The 17,104-nt window shown below is 33.6% G+C and overlaps 1 protein-coding gene and 1 long non-coding RNA gene across 2 annotated transcripts; both read right to left on the bottom strand.

Moving 5' to 3' along the window:
• Positions 1 to 8,915: 8,915 nt before the first annotated feature.
• LOC111716668 (uncharacterized) lies at positions 8,916 to 15,271 on the bottom strand. Its single transcript, XM_023492150.1, has 16 exons — positions 15,200 to 15,271; positions 15,029 to 15,116; positions 14,892 to 14,957; positions 14,288 to 14,691; positions 14,106 to 14,161; positions 13,842 to 13,884; positions 13,543 to 13,574; positions 13,359 to 13,419; positions 13,043 to 13,170; positions 11,628 to 11,703; positions 11,454 to 11,516; positions 11,280 to 11,353; positions 10,892 to 10,950; positions 10,581 to 10,677; positions 10,080 to 10,245; positions 8,916 to 9,496 (listed from the first exon to the last, which is right to left on the bottom strand). The coding sequence occupies exons 4-16, from the start codon at positions 14,454 to 14,456 to the stop codon at positions 9,342 to 9,344; spliced, it is 1,179 nt and encodes a 392-aa protein (XP_023347918.1). The 5' UTR covers positions 14,457 to 14,691; positions 14,892 to 14,957; positions 15,029 to 15,116; positions 15,200 to 15,271; the 3' UTR covers positions 8,916 to 9,341.
• Positions 15,272 to 15,819: 548 nt separating this feature from the next.
• LOC111716669 (uncharacterized) lies at positions 15,820 to 17,084 on the bottom strand. Its single transcript, XR_002768562.1, has 3 exons — positions 16,552 to 17,084; positions 16,278 to 16,382; positions 15,820 to 16,045 (listed from the first exon to the last, which is right to left on the bottom strand). It is a non-coding gene; the product is annotated as an uncharacterized LOC111716669 (long non-coding RNA).
• Positions 17,085 to 17,104: the final 20 nt, after the last annotated feature.

Raw genomic sequence — 17,104 nt, 5'->3', positions numbered from 1 at the left:
CAGAATAATGGGGGAAGGAGGGGGGGGGGGGCAGATCTGAGAGAAACCATATTCTTCTCCGTGAAATTTTAAACCAAGCAAACGTTGATCCAGAGAGAGAGCTTCTGAAGTTCACAGTTTCTTTTTTTTTGTCACACATGAATTAACTTTTCAGAATATTCCCCTCCGGGCTGTGTACTCACTTTATTCATACAATTCATACATGTACTCTTTCACGGTTTTAAAGAAGACTTATAAGTTCAAGTTTTTCACATTAATTGTTTTACTCTTCTGAATATTCATCCAGTGTAGTTATTGATTATTTTTTTTAACTTAATCCAATTGTAACTTGCAGATTATAATCAAAATGAAGAATTTAGGGGAGAGAAACATAAGTCTATCTTGGAGTGGGACTCTCATATCTTTGAATCCTGTTCGTCTGATGGATTTTCACTAATCCATCTCTCTTCGTAGATTATCTCGTTGTCTCAGATACATTTCTTGTCTCTAAAAAGAGAAAACTATAAATTTCGATCTGATAGAAACTAGAGCTAAAGCTCTACACCTTAACTCTAGGTCCAGGTTTAGGCTATCAGCATGAGTTGACATTTCCAAAAGTTTTACACTATTTTCTTGTGAGTTTTGGATTATCATCAATTCAGGGTAATCAGTTGTGAAGTATGTTAAATCACATTCTTCACTCCTTTGCTTATCTAATTTTCTGAGAATGATTGTATGTTCCTCATTAACTAGATAATTTTCGGATTTCCCTTTATGTGTTAACTGAACCTGGCTGACAAACTTCTAATTTTAGCTAATTGGCAGCGGTTCGGTTTTTCCAAAACCAGATAAGTATCTATGCCCATCAAACATTTCATGCTTTCAGTACAACGTTTTTCTAATTCTACGTTGTTCTGAAGGTCTATGATCCTGTTCGGGGAGATTTCAACGTCAACTTCTGACATTGTTATCGTAACCGTCCTGAGTTCTAACATTCGTTCATGTTGTTTGCCATCAATAGTAATTTTGTCGCCCGTACAATAAACGTTATACTCATCATAGGTGATACGGCCATGTGTAATTTCTGGGAATTGGATTTGTTGATTCAATCCAATTCTCATAGTCTTACCATTTATTATGTACGCTTTCCGTGCGTACATATCGGAACACTCGGATTCAGAAATTGTTTCCGGTTCTAGGATAGATGGAGGACTGAAAAATTTCTGATGTCCATATGTTCCACAGTACAATCAAAATTTGGATAATCGTTTAAAGCATTTAATCCCTTTAACAGTTTGGGATCCAAATTTCTGAATTACTGTTATTTTCATGCCTTCTGTTTCATCCCCCTTTGGGTTTTCTGGGATTTTTACCGGCATACACCACTCTGACTTTTTGTAAGAATTAAGTCTGGAGGGTTTATTACAATCATAGCCTAAGAATTTTAAAGCTTCATTTTTCCTTATTTGTTTCACAGTTATTGTTTGTGTAACTAGTGAAAACGCAAGTATAAATGTTGTCTTTTTCATTCTCAGATTTGTTTTTAATTGAACTCTGATTAATCACATTTGTTGATCAATGACTAGACGTTATTTATTTGTCTCTGTTTTGATCTGTGGTATCGCAGCTTTATAATATATATTCAGCTGTGTATCCTTCAAATGTTTATTTGAGACTGGATTCAGTGGACTGTGTGCTTTAAATGTAATATATAGATTCATTAATTTAATTGCTGTGTTTGCTAATTTTGTAAAATTATTAGTTTGCAAATCTTGATTTTCCTTATTCAGTAGATTTTTAATATAAAAAGAAAAAATGTAAAATAGAATGTTTTACGAGTTTAAAATTTGTTGATTTAAGGATTGTACGAGAATTGTACATGCAGTACAGTCCACCTACTTCAAACGTACAGCTAACCAATTTATTATTAGGTCAGTAGTTTTGTTTGATCAATCTTGGATAGTCAACAATTATTAAAGCAATTCATGAAAACTGTGTCATTGATTTCGTTCTCAATATTAAGTACTTTAAGAATCATTAAATTGACTAAAATTTAATTAAAATATTCACAATATTATCAAGATATTCCTGTTTGTTAGGTCCTCAGGCATATCATGTGAGATAAACGTTAGCTTATACTTCTAATTTTTCAAATCAATAGTAGTATATCTGCCTTGCGTTTATTATTAAAGCTTACTTTGGCCTAACATTAGTTAAATAGTAAATAAACAACGATAAAAAAATCACTTTTTATTTAACAATTTACAATGATATAATCTAGGTTCTCATGGTATGTTCCAAATCTTCATACACATCGTCGATGGGAACCTGAGGCTCAAGCTTTTCCTGCTTCTGCTCATGCATATCACCGTCAACCATGATGCTGTCGACAGATGCACGCAGTATGTCAGTAGTAGGTGGAGGGATCGCATAATCGGCCTTATATGCCTGATCAGCGTTCAGATCCGGGTGCTGGGTTATAGGCCTTCCCTGCTCCATGTGCTGCCCTTCATCATCAGCCAGTAGACTATCTATGGACTGTCTATCATCGACCGACGATCAGGGAGTATAGCCGTGACAGCCTGGTTAACGCAGGACGTCTGTAGGATCATACTCCTAAGCTCGTTTATCTGTTGAGTGTTTGGATCTGAACAGTAATTAAGTGATCCATTTTCTCCATCAACCTCCGGATCTCCTCTGCCTGGTTTTGTGCTGGCAAAGGTAACCCGCACAAGTTCAAAAGATCAAGGGGAGAAGGATAGTTACTATCATTACTCTTCTCCCGTGCGACCCTACTCTCAGCCTGAGCGAAGCCAGTGAACCTGTTAAGTGAGATTCCTGTCCCCTTCAAGAGGATATTAATTTGATTCAAGCCCAGTAACGGTGTATGGGCGTACTGGACATGTTTGACCAGGGTGTTTAATGCTTTGTTATAACACGTAGACATCCCCATATTGAACGCATCGCAGAGGGATCTGGGTTCATCGTTGTTACCGACAAACTTGTAGCATGGCTGGTATATGCTCTGAGGCAACCTAGCTGTCAGCTGACCGCTGTTATCCAGGACGTTCAAGAACTTCCACAAGGTTGCCCAAGTCTCCGACTTAGTTATAGTGTCGAGCTTGGCAATGATCATCTCTGGAGGGAGCTGTATGATCTTATCCTCCACCCAGCCTTTAAGGAATTCACCTCTCACCATGCTAGGATGCAGCTTAATACAATCTAGTGCGGGGGTAAGAAATTCGTCCCCCTCCACCGGATTCCCATAAGCCTTGAAGAAGAATTAAATCTCAATGACTACACTTATTATATTTCCTCCAGCAATAACTTGTGTGCCATTGTTTACATAGCGCCACATCCTTACGACCTCGAAATCAGCTCCAGGGTCGGGGGATGCCAGCACTTTAGCAAAGCTATATACATAATTCACCAACTTCTTCATGTTGTTCAGCATCAATTCTGCTGACAAGTTACCGTGGTTTCGAATAGCTAGCCGGTTAGCCCTGAGCTGGGCGTAATCATCAGTTTGGTAACCAGGGTGGTTCGCCGTGGATTCACCCTCCACTTTACCACGCTCTGTTCCAGTGTAGATGTTCGGGCTGAGCCCCGCTTCAGCTGTTATTAAACCCATGGGTTGAGCAACCATAGGTTTGCTTCCAATCCCTGCTGTAGCAGGGGGCTGTACAGGAGTCAGATTTCTAGCTGGATCCGTTACTCCGCTGGCCGCAAGCTGCTCTCTCCTCTCCCTCTTCCTCTGGTTTCTACTCCAGTTCTTCCCGAAGGTAGGTGGAGGATTAGAGTTTGAGGCAGTATTGGGATTAGGTTTAACCTGTTGTACTAACATGTACCCTTCAGGTACTTGTACACCGGTCAGGTTGGCTGGGACTAACATCTTTGCGTTAGACATCTTCTTGTATCTCCTTCCTGAAATTACACAAAATTAGATTTCTTTTATCATATCTTAATTTCATGCTATTCCAAAACAAAGGGGTCTATTCAAGAGTATTTTCTTTCATGTCAGTCTGTCCTCCTAATATTCTTAACTTTTCCTAACTATCTTAGATATATACATTATTGTTTTAAATATATACATCAGAGAATTTATTAGTCAAAGTGTTTTATCATTTATTCAAACTTTTACAATCATTACAACCATTTATTTAATTACTGTTAATTTGAACAAAATATTACAACCTCAAGAAAATTATTTCTTTTTCTTATTCAGGTTTTGATGGAAATGTTTCATAGCTCTGGAGAAAGCTTCTTGTCAAACTCCTCCTCGTCCTTCATGTGGAGGGGGTAATTCTCTACGGTTATACTTCCTCTTCTCTGCAGGAGGTCGCACTGTCACTTCAGTGGAGGTCAACCCACCTTGAGGTAAGCTTATTTCAGCCTCATTTTCCAACTTTATCTGATCAGGTTGTAGGATTGGAGGGTCCTTGCTAATATTTGGAGAGTGTAATTGAGGGGATACATTCCTGGGTGTTTCCGGATTATCAGAGGTTTCCGTTACACCCTGGGGAACATATTCGTCCTCGGATGAGTGTATGAACACATCTGCCTGTTTTTCTATATTTGCATCAGGAGAAGTATTTAACTCTCTATCCACTGAAATTTGAACTTCATTATCTTCGTCATTTTCATCAAATAACTGATCTAAATCAATCTGCTCATTGACCGGTTTATAGTAAGCTGGATCTATTTTTTGCAGTCTAGAGGTCAGGACATTTAATTCACGTTGATTTACAGCCCAATTACCAATAAGATTGATCACAGAGAATGATTCAGTGGGGGGTCCCTGTTACTTTATAGGGCCCCGTCCACGTCAAAGTTAATTTCTTGGATAAATTAATTATGCCCCTGGGTGACATATAATATACTGTGTCTCCCAGGTTTATATTTGAACTTCCCCGGGGTATCTTAATTTCTGTGGACACTGGGATGCATAATTGCTCATGCTTTGCCATCTCTTCGTGGATATCTTCAATATGTTTTGATAGATTCAACACAAAGTTAGTCCATTTTAAGACACCCTGTATATGGTTGTCAGGGAAAAATACATCTAGGGGAACCCGGGGGTTTCGTCCATACATTGCATAGTAAGGGGCAACCCCTGTAATCCAGTTTCTAGATATATTAATTTCAAATATAGCAGCATCCACCTTTTGAGCCCAGGAGCTGGGGTTAGAACTTTCATCAGACCTAAGTAATTGTCCAAGTGTTCTATGAGCCCTCTCAACTCTGTTTCCCTGGGGACTATAGGTGGGGGTTTGCGTCATTTTAACACCCATTTGTTTGCAAGTGTCTTGAAATAAATGACTCATCAGAGAAGATCCATTATCAGTGTGAATCGTCTCTGGCATTCCATGAACCAGGAAAAACCTATCATTTAATGCACTTAATTTGGTTTTTGTTTCTAGGTCTGGAATTGGTACAGCCACAACATACCTAGTGAACCCATCCTGTACAGTGAGAATGTGTCTGCAGACAATCCCTTTATATCTGCAGGGAGTCAATGGACCTACTGTATCCAGGTAAACTCTTTAAAATGGGTATCCTAGTATCTCATGATGTTGTACTTTGTTCTTAGCAGAGGGAATTGAATTATTTTTTTGCATGCATGGCACGCATTCTTATTTGGGAACGCATTTTAAATAAGGAATGTGCTTAAATCATCTAGATAAAGATATTTAGTTTTTTGATATAATTGAAATATTGATTATGAAAATTAAATATTTTTCAAAAATCTACAAATTGTACACCCCCTTTTATTAAGGTAAACCGGTTGTAGCCAATGCCGCTGAGATTCTCAGTATATTACGCGGTAAATCCTCCCCTTCGGTCGGTTCGTATGTTTCAGTGCTAGAAATAAATTTAAAATTATTTGTGAATTGAAAATACAGTGAGTAATAACTCTTGCAGAATAATGGAGGAGGGGGATAGTGACGTCGACTGCAATCCTACTAATTTAAACGGGAAAAGAAGAATAAGGTAAACTGCCAGGTCTGCCAGTATCTAAATTTTAGGCTGGGCTCTGCAGCCACACCTGTATAAAAGTTGCTTGTCATATTATAGGTATTAATTCAGAAATTAAGGGAAGGATTATATAGACTCGCAATATATTTTTTAACACTCAATTTTGCCAAAAATGAAAGTTGCTCTTATTATTTTGACGAGAAAATATAGAAGTTCCTGACGAACAAGACACGTACTGTGTGGGGGTGCGCGACACGATCCAACAAGTATTTTGGATTTAGGATTTTTTGGGATTAAATTGACTATTTTTATGACGGATAATGTAGAAAACCTGAATTGCCATTGCAGTGTCCTGCATGGGGCAGACTCGACCCCTAAAATTTTATGATTTTTGGACCCCCTCCCCCCTACATACCCACTAATTTTCATCAAATTTATTATTTTTTATTTTGTATTAATTTAAGGTTAGGAATGGGAAAGACAATTTCTGGGCCAAGCGCTGCGGCTAGGACAAGGAAGGGGGCTGAGCTCTGCAGCCAGAAAAGACCTTCAATTTCAACAATTTTCAATAAAATTAGTGTATATTTAGGGTTAGGTTAGGTTAAGACACTTTCCAGGCCGAGCGCTGCGGCTAGGATAGGCTTGGGGGCAAGCGCTGTTGCTAGGTTAGGCTAGGGGGCTGGGCGCTGCGCCCATATGATCAATTATATCCATGTCTTATAAGTAAGATCCATGTACAAAATTAATAGGGGGGGTATGCAAAAAAAATCATTTCTGACACCCCTAGGCTTTGTACGCCAATATAATTCACCAAAACCATACTGCAGTCCTTCAATTATCATACAGGGAAATTTTCATCTTTCTAAACATTCCAACGAAAGATTTTACAGGTTCTTTATATATAGATGTGATTTTTCAAGAAAAATTCTAAATTCTTCATATTAATTCAGATCTGAAGCTGAGTAAAGATGTTTCTTGTTTAATCAGAAACCTGATTTTAAGCATGTTTATGAATAAGATATTGATTTCTATAGAGAAGCAATTTTGTTGTTTGGACCAGTAAGTTGGAAACCAATCAAAAAAAGATGGTAACCAATTATAGCATTATTATTTTAGGGACCCAGATGACCCACCAACTCCTCCCCGGTCTCTTCCAGTTCCTGTCTTTAATCTTCAATCAGATGCGGCAGCCAAGTAAGTGTATTGTCTAAATACTAGAAGTAACACAATTTGATAAACGCAATTTTTTAGAGTTTGCTTAATCATATCTTGTCATTTCATATTTTTTAAGTTTAAAACCTGGCGTGGAATTGTGAAATTAAAATTGAGCAATTTTAAGTTAAAAAGAATGTGCAAGTTTGAGAATTTAATTAAACATATTTAAGTCACATTCTATTTCAAAAGGGACATACTCACACCTCCCCGGAAGCGATTTTGACCTCGTTGTTACAACCACCTCTTAAATTTATTTTATAAGTTGAATGACACGCATGGGAATACAAATCTGTTTTTATCAAAATATTTCATCGGGCCCATTGGATTTTACGGTCAAAATACCATCTAAATTAAGAAAATTTGAGGAAGTATACGTATTAGAAAAAAAATTTTCTTGAATCTATTTTCGTTTATATTGTGTTTTTGAAACCCCATTTTACAGTTTTGAAGGAAAAGAAAAAAATTGATAAAAATTTATGCCTTGAGTTACCAATTAATGCTGGATTTTTGACTTCATAAAAGTCCAGGATATTTTAGCACGATACCAGCTTATGTGAATATCATGCTAATAACCCACTATACATTTCTGTTGGTTTCCATTTCACTGAATCAAAGAAATTGAGGAAATAGATATTTTTTTCATCTACTCCTGATAAGATCAGAAATTCAAAATATTTAAATTTTTCCAATTCATCCCAAACAATGTAGAAAAAATACAAGACAGAATTTTTTTTTCCTGATTTTCTTTTCCAAAACTGAATCTACATAGAAATTACCAAAGAACTTATGTTGAGGACAACATAATAGTAAATATTTTTTTCTGATTTACTAGGAAATACCTAAAAAACTACATATGTAATGATTTTGTTTGCACAAGATATTGAAGCTTTATACATAAATATCTTTATAAATCTTTATAAATCGCAATTTTTTCTTATGTTTGAAACTCTTATTTATCCATTGCAGCAAAGTTTTAGTTGGAGGGACGTGTTATTCAATGCCTTGGGGCTACATTTATTGTGGCGTTTTCTGCATTTATATATTTACGTTCCCCCTGAATTAATTGAAAACATTTTTTACTACAATTTTTCTTCTTGTACCTTATGAGTGAAACTCATTCTAACACAAATATACTAAACATTTTATATTTCATCTATTTGTTAAGCCCACAGGATAAAAATTCTAATGGTTTCTTTATTAAATCTTCTACATCTAAATCGCAGTAAACAGATAGGAGGAGAAGGGGGGTGGAACACAACAGTTAAACAAATTAAACTAAACAGCATGTAAATAATTAGATCTGGGAACTTTTGTGCTTGGATACTCATTACCCCATTCGCTTAATCACGATATCCACTGAGGGCACTTTTACAATAAGGATTAATGCTTTATTTCTTCATTTCAATTATTCTGCAAATTAGCAAAAGATCGATATCAAGCATTTATCTCAATATCCACAGGTAGCATAAAATCTAGAGCTAGCTGTATCAGCCAATGTGGAAAGTAACTGATGAGTGGCCTCAAACTCTATTTTTCTAATCTTTAAGATCAACTATAGTATATAATCAGTATGTAGAACATAATGAGATCAACTATACATAAATTTAGTAGAACATGATAAGAAGTTTATTAGAAAAGTAATAAGAAATGGAAAATGATGATTCCTGAATATATTTCAAAAGACGAGAATATTTTTGAAAATACATTATAATATATATTTGAAAATATATTTGGAAATTGTCATCTAGATCATGTAACTCGAGAGGAATAGATGCACTTCAGATTCCTGGTTATGTTCATGTTACTTGAAAGGAATAGATGCACATCAGATTCCTGGTTATGTTCATGTAACTAGAGAGGAATAGATGCACTTCAGATTCCTGGTTATGTTCATGTTACTAGAGAGGAATAGATGCGTACTTCAGATTCCTGGTTATGTTCATGTTACTAGAGAGGAATAGATGCGTAATTCAGATTCCTGGTTATGTTCATGTAATTAGAGAAGAATAGATGCACTTCAGATTCCTGGTTATGTTCATGTTACTAGAGAGGAAAAGATGCACTTCAGATTCCTGCTTATGTTCATGTAACTAGAGAGGAATAGATGCACTTCAGATTCATGGTTATGTTCATGTAATTAGAGAGGAATATGTGATAATGAGCAGCTTATATTAACAGCCCATATGAAGGCTATTGTACTGTTGCACTATGGCCATCATCTTCATCCTATAGTCCTTGTGATCCTTCGACACACTGCAGTGTTCTTCAAATTTTAAGAAGTCATAGTGGATGGCTTCAAAGGCCTGCTCAGAATAGTATCCCAAACCTAAACCAACCACTTTTTCTTTTTAACGGGGATGTTTAATACAAAATGTTCTAAAATCAAATCATGAAATGTAGGGGTGAAAGCAGTGCTTAGGATCCATTTAATTTGGATGCGGATCCAGATCCCGATCCTGGATCCTCACTGGAAAAAAATGGGTCTGGATCCAAATGCAGATCCGGATCAAAATCTGGGTCCAAATACGGATCTGAATCCAGGTGATTTCTTATAATTTACTGAATTTTTTTAACATAGCAGAATTAGCAGAATTTTCAAATTTGTTGTCTGATTTTTTATTGCTTAATGCTAAAACTTGATGAACCATTCAGAAATCCGGAAATTTTTTAAACCTCTCTTTTTTCAGTGGTTCAGATTTCGGTTTAGAGAGTAAACATTTTTTTTTGCAGTTTTTGGTTGATATTTTGTCCCTTGGATCCATGGATTCGCATATTATTGTGGATCCGGATCCAGGAACCCAAAATCTTGCGGATCCAACGGATCTGGATCCCAAGCACTGGATGAATTATTGAAATTACTGAAGGTGTTGAGAGAATTAAAAATAAATTTAATAGAAGAAGGGATTTCCCTGCTGTTGACTCGGGCCTCAACTCAAAAAACTCCACTAGGTGGTCCATGACAATGTGGACTTTAGGTGTTATAGATATTCCTAAGCATCTGTAGGATTCAGAGAATTTCTCTATGCTCTCCTTGAATCCATCTTCCCTTTCCTGTCCGAAGCAGGACTGAACCACCTGAACATAAAAAAAATGATTTAAAATTCGGTGATGGTGTTGGACCAAACCTCTGTAGAGTTAAAAAGTAGATGGTAGTTCCACATTTATTGAAAATATATTTTGGTCTGGGTTGACCCTCGTCAGTTTTAACGATATAATAATAATGAAAATTGATATTAAAAAATGAAAAAAAAAATTAACGAACTTTTACGTTAAATCGGGGGGGGAGGGCTGGCTTGAAAGGGTATTTAAACCTTTAAAAAAATATGTTTTTATATAGGTGTAATGATAATAATGCATGTTAATAATGATGATAATACTGATAATAATGATGATAATGTTAAAATAAAAACCTTGTTAAATCTTTGGAGAGTTTCAAGGAAAGGCATTCCTGAATAGACCCCTCTGTCTTGCAGCCCCAGTTTCAGTTTGCCAACTTGATTCAACAACCTAAGTAAACATTTTTTATATATATAATTTGCTTGTTGTTTTGAATGTATCCAATAAACATCAAAACGTGTGAACTGATCCGGCCTGAATTTTGTCTGGAACACATGTAAGTTTTACTAAATCTTTATAGTTCCCTAATCAATTAATCCCAGTTGTGACATGTAAATTTGGTTTTAAACATAATAGTCCGAAACTTTCCGTGAATTACTTCTACCTTCTGGTCTGGTTACCATTCAGTGCAGAACCCCACTTCTTGTTAGGAGTGACGCCAATCTAACACGAAAAAATGTAATACTTCATTTATTAATTTTTCTAAATCAAAATCAATAGTAAGTATACAGCTAGAATAATTTACTTGTTCTTCTTTAAAATCATTATTGAGCTGAGAAACATGAAATTTTTATCAGCAATTTTTCTTGTTTTTGAAAATATTTTAAGTATATTAATGTAATGACGGTATAAATTCAAATGTCCAATCTTCCTTTTTCTTATTTCCTTCTTATTTCTTATTTCCCCAAAGTCACAAATCTTTCTAAAGAACTTGTAACATGCATTGTTGTAAGAGTTCTAAAATTATAGGAGATAATAAATAAATATGTCACCTCCTGAAGGAAATCCAAGATAAATTGTTTCCCAACCAAGTCCTCCAGAGCTTTCATGATCTTCGAAACAACACCTACATAAGTATTTTTTATTTTTTATTTTAATTGAACTGACATAATTTGAATTAATTTTTTTTTTTAATAAAAGTGATAAAAAGTAAATCAATACTTTACCGAGCATTAGATGTAGTTCAGGAGGAATTATAATTTGTATAATCTTAACATCTGGAGCATGGCCTAAATTATAGTAAATTAAATATTTTTACATCATCTAAAAATTGATTTAACACCAAATTAGTTTAGAATAGTTTCAATAAATTAATTGATGAACTCCAAGAAAAAATTAACCTGTTAACAGGGGCTGGTCAACCACGTTTTGAAAATCTCTACTATCTTTCAGGATCGATCCGGCTGTCACATACTTCTTAATGAAATATTTAAACTTTATTAACCAATTGCCCAGCTAGCCAAATTGCGCAAAAAGCTCGCAATTTAAACGTCTCTTTTGGCATTTTTACGTAAATTTTACGTCGACATTTTGGCTCTTTTTACGTCATGAAAGACGTAAAATCGCACACTTAGCTACGTAAATTTATTGGTTTTAGTAGACGTAAAATTTACGTAATAATATTATACAAATTTACGCCAAAAATGCGCATTTTTATTTACTCAATTACCAAAAATTATGCGATATTTGATGCATGCAGATAGGCCATCCATCCCTGAGTACCGATATGGTACTGTCTCTGAACTGTTTCCATTCATCCGGAATACAGTTCAACATAGAGATTAAAGCGTCAAGCTTTATACATGTATAGAAGTTATGAAAGATTATATAAAACTTTTTGATAGAAAATTCAGTGCATTTTCCTAATAAAAATATTTTATTTAAAAAAATTTAAAATAATTTAAAACCCAAATCTTGACTTCTAAATGATATATTTTTAGTAAAAAATTTAATCTGATCCTTTTTACTTTTTTTTAAATTTTACATGAAACAAATAGAGACACCTAGCGGTGAAATTTGGTACTAAAAACCAGTGTACTATATAGCACTGTAAATTCTCTGCCCAATTATCCCCCCCCCCTTCCCACCCTTATCTACATATCACACGGCTTTCTATATAATATAACATTGCTGCACTCTGCACTATGCACACACACCTGGACCACTCAATTCTTCAATATTTAAAACACTCAAAACATATGCGTAAAAAGAGCGCAATTTTTACGCAATTTTAATGCTAACAAAGACAACTTAAATTCTTTTTAAAAGTTTATTTTTTCAATTTTTTGGGAAAATGCAATATATGCCGTATCGGAAATTTTAGATATTTCACAAATAATTTAGATTTAGAGTTTTAGGGAATTACGCAATTTGTATACCTGAAATAAAATGATACACATCTTCACAAATTCATGATATTTTTACTTAAAGCTGGGTTATAAAATATTTTCTTTAGAAAAATTAGATATTTACACTAATTTGAAATCTAGTCATACGCAAATTTGCGTTTTAATTGCGCAATTATAGCCAAAATAATATGCGACCACGCTATCTACGCAATTTGGCTAGCTGGGTGTGAACAATAATCATGCAAGTCAATTTCTCAATTTAAATGTAATCTTTTCTCACAAAAACTGTCGTTATTTAAGGTGAAAAGTACAGATAAAGAGTTTCATTGGCGGTATATACTGAGAATATATTATAAATTTAATTATATTTAAATTGATAAATTGATAAAATTTAACTAATTATTTACCCTGTTATTCTCTACAAGAAAACCAAGAGTATTGGATTCCTGGTCATGGTCATCATATGGAGCTTTCCCATTGCAATAAATGCAGATGTAAGTGCAACCCGCACTCTGTTTTCCCACAAGCATCAGCGCTGAATAGGTTATTTTTAACAACTGTCACCTTAATATAAAAGTGTGATCATAAACATTTTGACAAATTTATGTCAAATATTCTGAATTCCTTGCTCTTTTAAACTGATTCTGGATATATATTAAATGAAATGTATGGAAATATAAGAATTTTTGAGTGCTTCAGGATTATAAAAAAGTTTAGCCCTACCAAGTTTTATATCCACTGTGACCACACAGTCAACATCTTGTATCTTTATCAATCCCAACATCTAATCAAAATTGTAATTTAATATTGATATTAAAATAAATAAATAATTCCAACTAAAACTTGGTCTAATACAAATGACCCCCACCCTCTTCGCTGATCACTTCTAATATGATTAATATAATACCTTCCGTAAATTTTCATTCTTCTCCGGAACTCCTTCATAAAAATATTTTAATCAATCATATTAAGAATGCTGAATATTACTGAGTTACTCACATTAGAACATGTGACGTTGTAAAGACAACTTTAAATTATTAAAATATGTTGATTTCTTATGTCTTATGTTTTGAATATTATCTTTAAATGGCTTTTTAATTGAATTGGCAAAGAATGGAACCAGTTCATAGTTGCAGGTAACCATGCAGTAGAAATTCCGTACAGTTGTTAAACATCCTTTCATTGTTCTTTAAAATATGTAAATGCCTGCAGCAATCCCAACTATAAAAACACGCTTAACACTATTAACCTAAATAATCAAACAAATTATTAATTAGACCAAAATTTGTAAAAAAAATTTAAGCTGTGTTGAATTATGTTTTCCTCTATAGGCAGCCATAATTAAAACTTAGGTATGACGGATTAACTGTTCTGTCAAAGGAGGTTTTCTTCTTTTAAATAATAGGGGTAAAGCCGTGCCCTCTATTATCAGGAGCAATACTAACCAAAAGTTAAAAGATAAAAACTTACAATATTCTTACTGTCCCCAGGGAGAGGAATGATGGACAGGCAGATCTTCAACTTTTCTAATAAATCATTTTCAAAAGACAATATGAAGATGGTAAAAAATCAAGTTTTATGCACAAAGTGTTTTTTGGAAAATTTGCAAAATGTTTTTTGATTATAAAAGTAATATTGTTTTATGTCATTACCTTGGCCATCATCAATTCCTATTTTGACTTGCTGTTGGTATGGATCCAATGCCCCAACTTCCATGAGAAAAAGCACAGAGTCAGATACATCTATTACATGGAAGAAAGGCACTTCTTTACTGTAACATTTCCTGAAAAAATTATAATTTTTTTGTAATTTCATTGACATATTTGCACTTGCAATTATAAATTAGAAACTAAATTGCATTAGATCCATAAAACTGTGCAATATGAAGCCCATTAATTGGCACAAGTTATGATTATTAAAAGTTTGATGAAAAAGGAACACACTATATTGGTTTTGTAATCGTAATTTGCTTTTATAATAACCATCTTCCTTAACTTCTAACTCCAGATCAGTACAAATAAAAAAATCATCTATCCTATGCGCCATAGCAGATAGTCTAAATTATTATTCTTTTAATTTGTTGATGATGCTTCTCAAGAATTAACATCTTTATCAATTTGTGAATACTAATTGAAACAATACTTATCATGTTTTGTTCAAAGTAATTTTTATTTAGTTCACAAAATAAATGATTTCAATGTGGTTTGAATCAAACTAGTAAGTGTATGTAAATGTAATTAAAAAAGGGGTACTTACTTCTCTTCCATGTTAGACTCAACAACATTTCTTCCATGGACATATCTTAAGTCTTGACCCAGCTGCCTATATTATTATTAGAGAAATTGCAGCGCATTTAAATAAATTTCATTGTAAATAACACTTAAATTATTTACCTTATTTTTCGGTCACTAAGATTTAATTTTAGTTTGATTTCCCTCATCTTCTCCACTGAGAAAACAGGGGAAAGATCGGATGGTTTACCTATTAATTATACTTTTTAATTATAACTGCAAATTGAAAGAATTGAAACTAAATTTAAAAAATCTAATATTGAAATATTGTACCTCCACTTGTAGCTTTTTGTTGTTAGATGAAGTTAGTTCAACATTTAAATTTCCTTAACAATAAAATTAAATGAAACCCTTTCCTACTCCGGGCAGATGATATAGTACCAGGATGGATCTTTTTTACTCTGGGCAGATGATATTGTACCAGGATGGATCTTATTTACTCTGGGCAGATGATATAGTACCAGGATGGATTTTATTTACTCCATGTAGAAGATACTTTAACCCCCCCCCCCTCTCTTCTAAAAGAAGAAAGTACAGTATATGCCCAATTCATCATTTACTTACCAGCTCGTTTAGCGGCTAGGTTCACCATTCTTGAGCTAACCTTATCCTGTAAAGACAATTTTTTTTACATAGTAATAGAGATATTGAAGAAATGCAAATTGACTTTTAATGAATTAAAAAAACTTTACAATAATTGTAAGAGTAGTTTCAAGTGACCCTTCATGCTCAGACTGCAATGCTTGATTCACAATGGTAGTATTCTCAAATCTTTTAAACCCAAGAAAAACATTATTAATTTACATTATTAATCAAATAAAGGTTTCAAAGGTACAATAGTGAATAAGGCTATCATGGAGGGTCACTTAAATTCACTCTTAAATCCTCTTAAATTCACAAACCTTGGTTTATAACTAGCAATTATACCATTTGTAGTTCATGAATGATTATAGGATAAAATCAACAAAAAATCTACAGTTTTTCTAAATTTTTTATAACTTGTTATCCTAAAAGATTTTAAAATTATTTTAATCTTTTCCCGTGACTTAGCAGGAACTGTTTGGACAAGGTTCACAATGTTGTCAGAAACCCTGTATGCGTAACAACTATGGACTTTTCCTATACATTTAAAAATATAAATCAATTTTCAACTATTTATATATTATTCTTTAAAGTACATCATTTAACAAAAAATCGATCTAACTGATTAAATATTATTGAACTATATACATTTATCTGCTTTGTTGAATGACATTTTTTTTAAATGATACATTTTTTGATAAACTAACACTTCTTCACATAAACTTCAGGTGAAAAAAATTATGAAAAAATTGTTTGCCAAAATACTAACCAACATGTATTTCAGTAAAGCATGTCGTACATAGCTGTATCCTTCCTTGCTTCCTTCCTTCCTTCTCATCAGATTTATAATTCTCTTGAACTGGATTAAATTGCCCTAAATAAAGTTTTATATTTCCAACCATACATTAAATTCTTGAAGCCAACAAGGCCTTAACTTTGAATCTGTTTTTATGAAATTATTGAACACATTATAATAGCTTTATTTTGTCAGTTTTGAAAAATTGAATTTTTAGAATTACCTTATCATCAAGATACATAGATACCTGTTTTACAGATGTAACAGCTGATTGGACATTCTCCAGTAGGATTTCTTTTAGAAATGTGGGGTTTAACCCAGCCTAAACCCAACCTTTCGCTGTAGTCAGGGATCTTAACAGAATTAGTAATAATTAAGCAATGTTTTTATCCAACATAATTACATATTTGGTAGGCCATTACCAAATCTATAAACACAAAAAATCACAATTTCATAAAAAAGGCAACTTTTAACATTCTTTCTTGATACTTTTCCCCAAAAAATGCATTGATTTTTCCCTTAAGATAATTAATTCATCCCAATTCAGCAAATTAACCCCCCCAAAAGAAAGTAGTCGTTCCAGGCAAACTTATATAAAAAATGATTTTCTGAGGGGGTGTGACATTTGTGACAATGCACGTATATTATAATTTATAATTTTAGTACTTCTGATCTCCAATGTGTTTTAAGTATAATATTTTTAAACTAATTTAGTTATTCTTTTATGTAACTCTTCAAGACTAAATTGAATTCTCTTAAAATAGCTTCCTCAAATAGTGATCTTTCTAATAGTTTAACAT

The sequence above is a fragment of the Eurytemora carolleeae genome, unplaced genomic scaffold (assembly GCF_000591075.1).
Source record: "Eurytemora carolleeae unplaced genomic scaffold, Eaff_2.0 scaffold2146, whole genome shotgun sequence".
NCBI classification, from domain to species: Eukaryota; Metazoa; Arthropoda; class Copepoda; order Calanoida; family Temoridae; genus Eurytemora; species Eurytemora carolleeae.
Note: the sequence above shows the minus strand (reverse complement) of the source record. Positions and strands in the feature narration are given on the sequence as shown.

Bases quoted from the DNA above. Each gene is read 5' to 3' on its own strand.
- LOC111716668 (XM_023492150.1), bottom strand. From the start codon at position 14,456: ATGTCAATGAAATTACAAAAAAATTATAATTTTTTCAGGAAATGTTAC. The intron at 13,171-13,358 runs GTAGGGCTAAAC...TAACCTATTCAG, and splicing joins CACAGTGGATATAAAACTTG to CGCTGATGCTTGTGGGAAAA. The intron at 9,497-10,079 runs GGAAATCCCTTC...TGGTTGGTTTAG, and splicing joins GAGGCCCGAGTCAACAGCAG to GTTTGGGATACTATTCTGAG.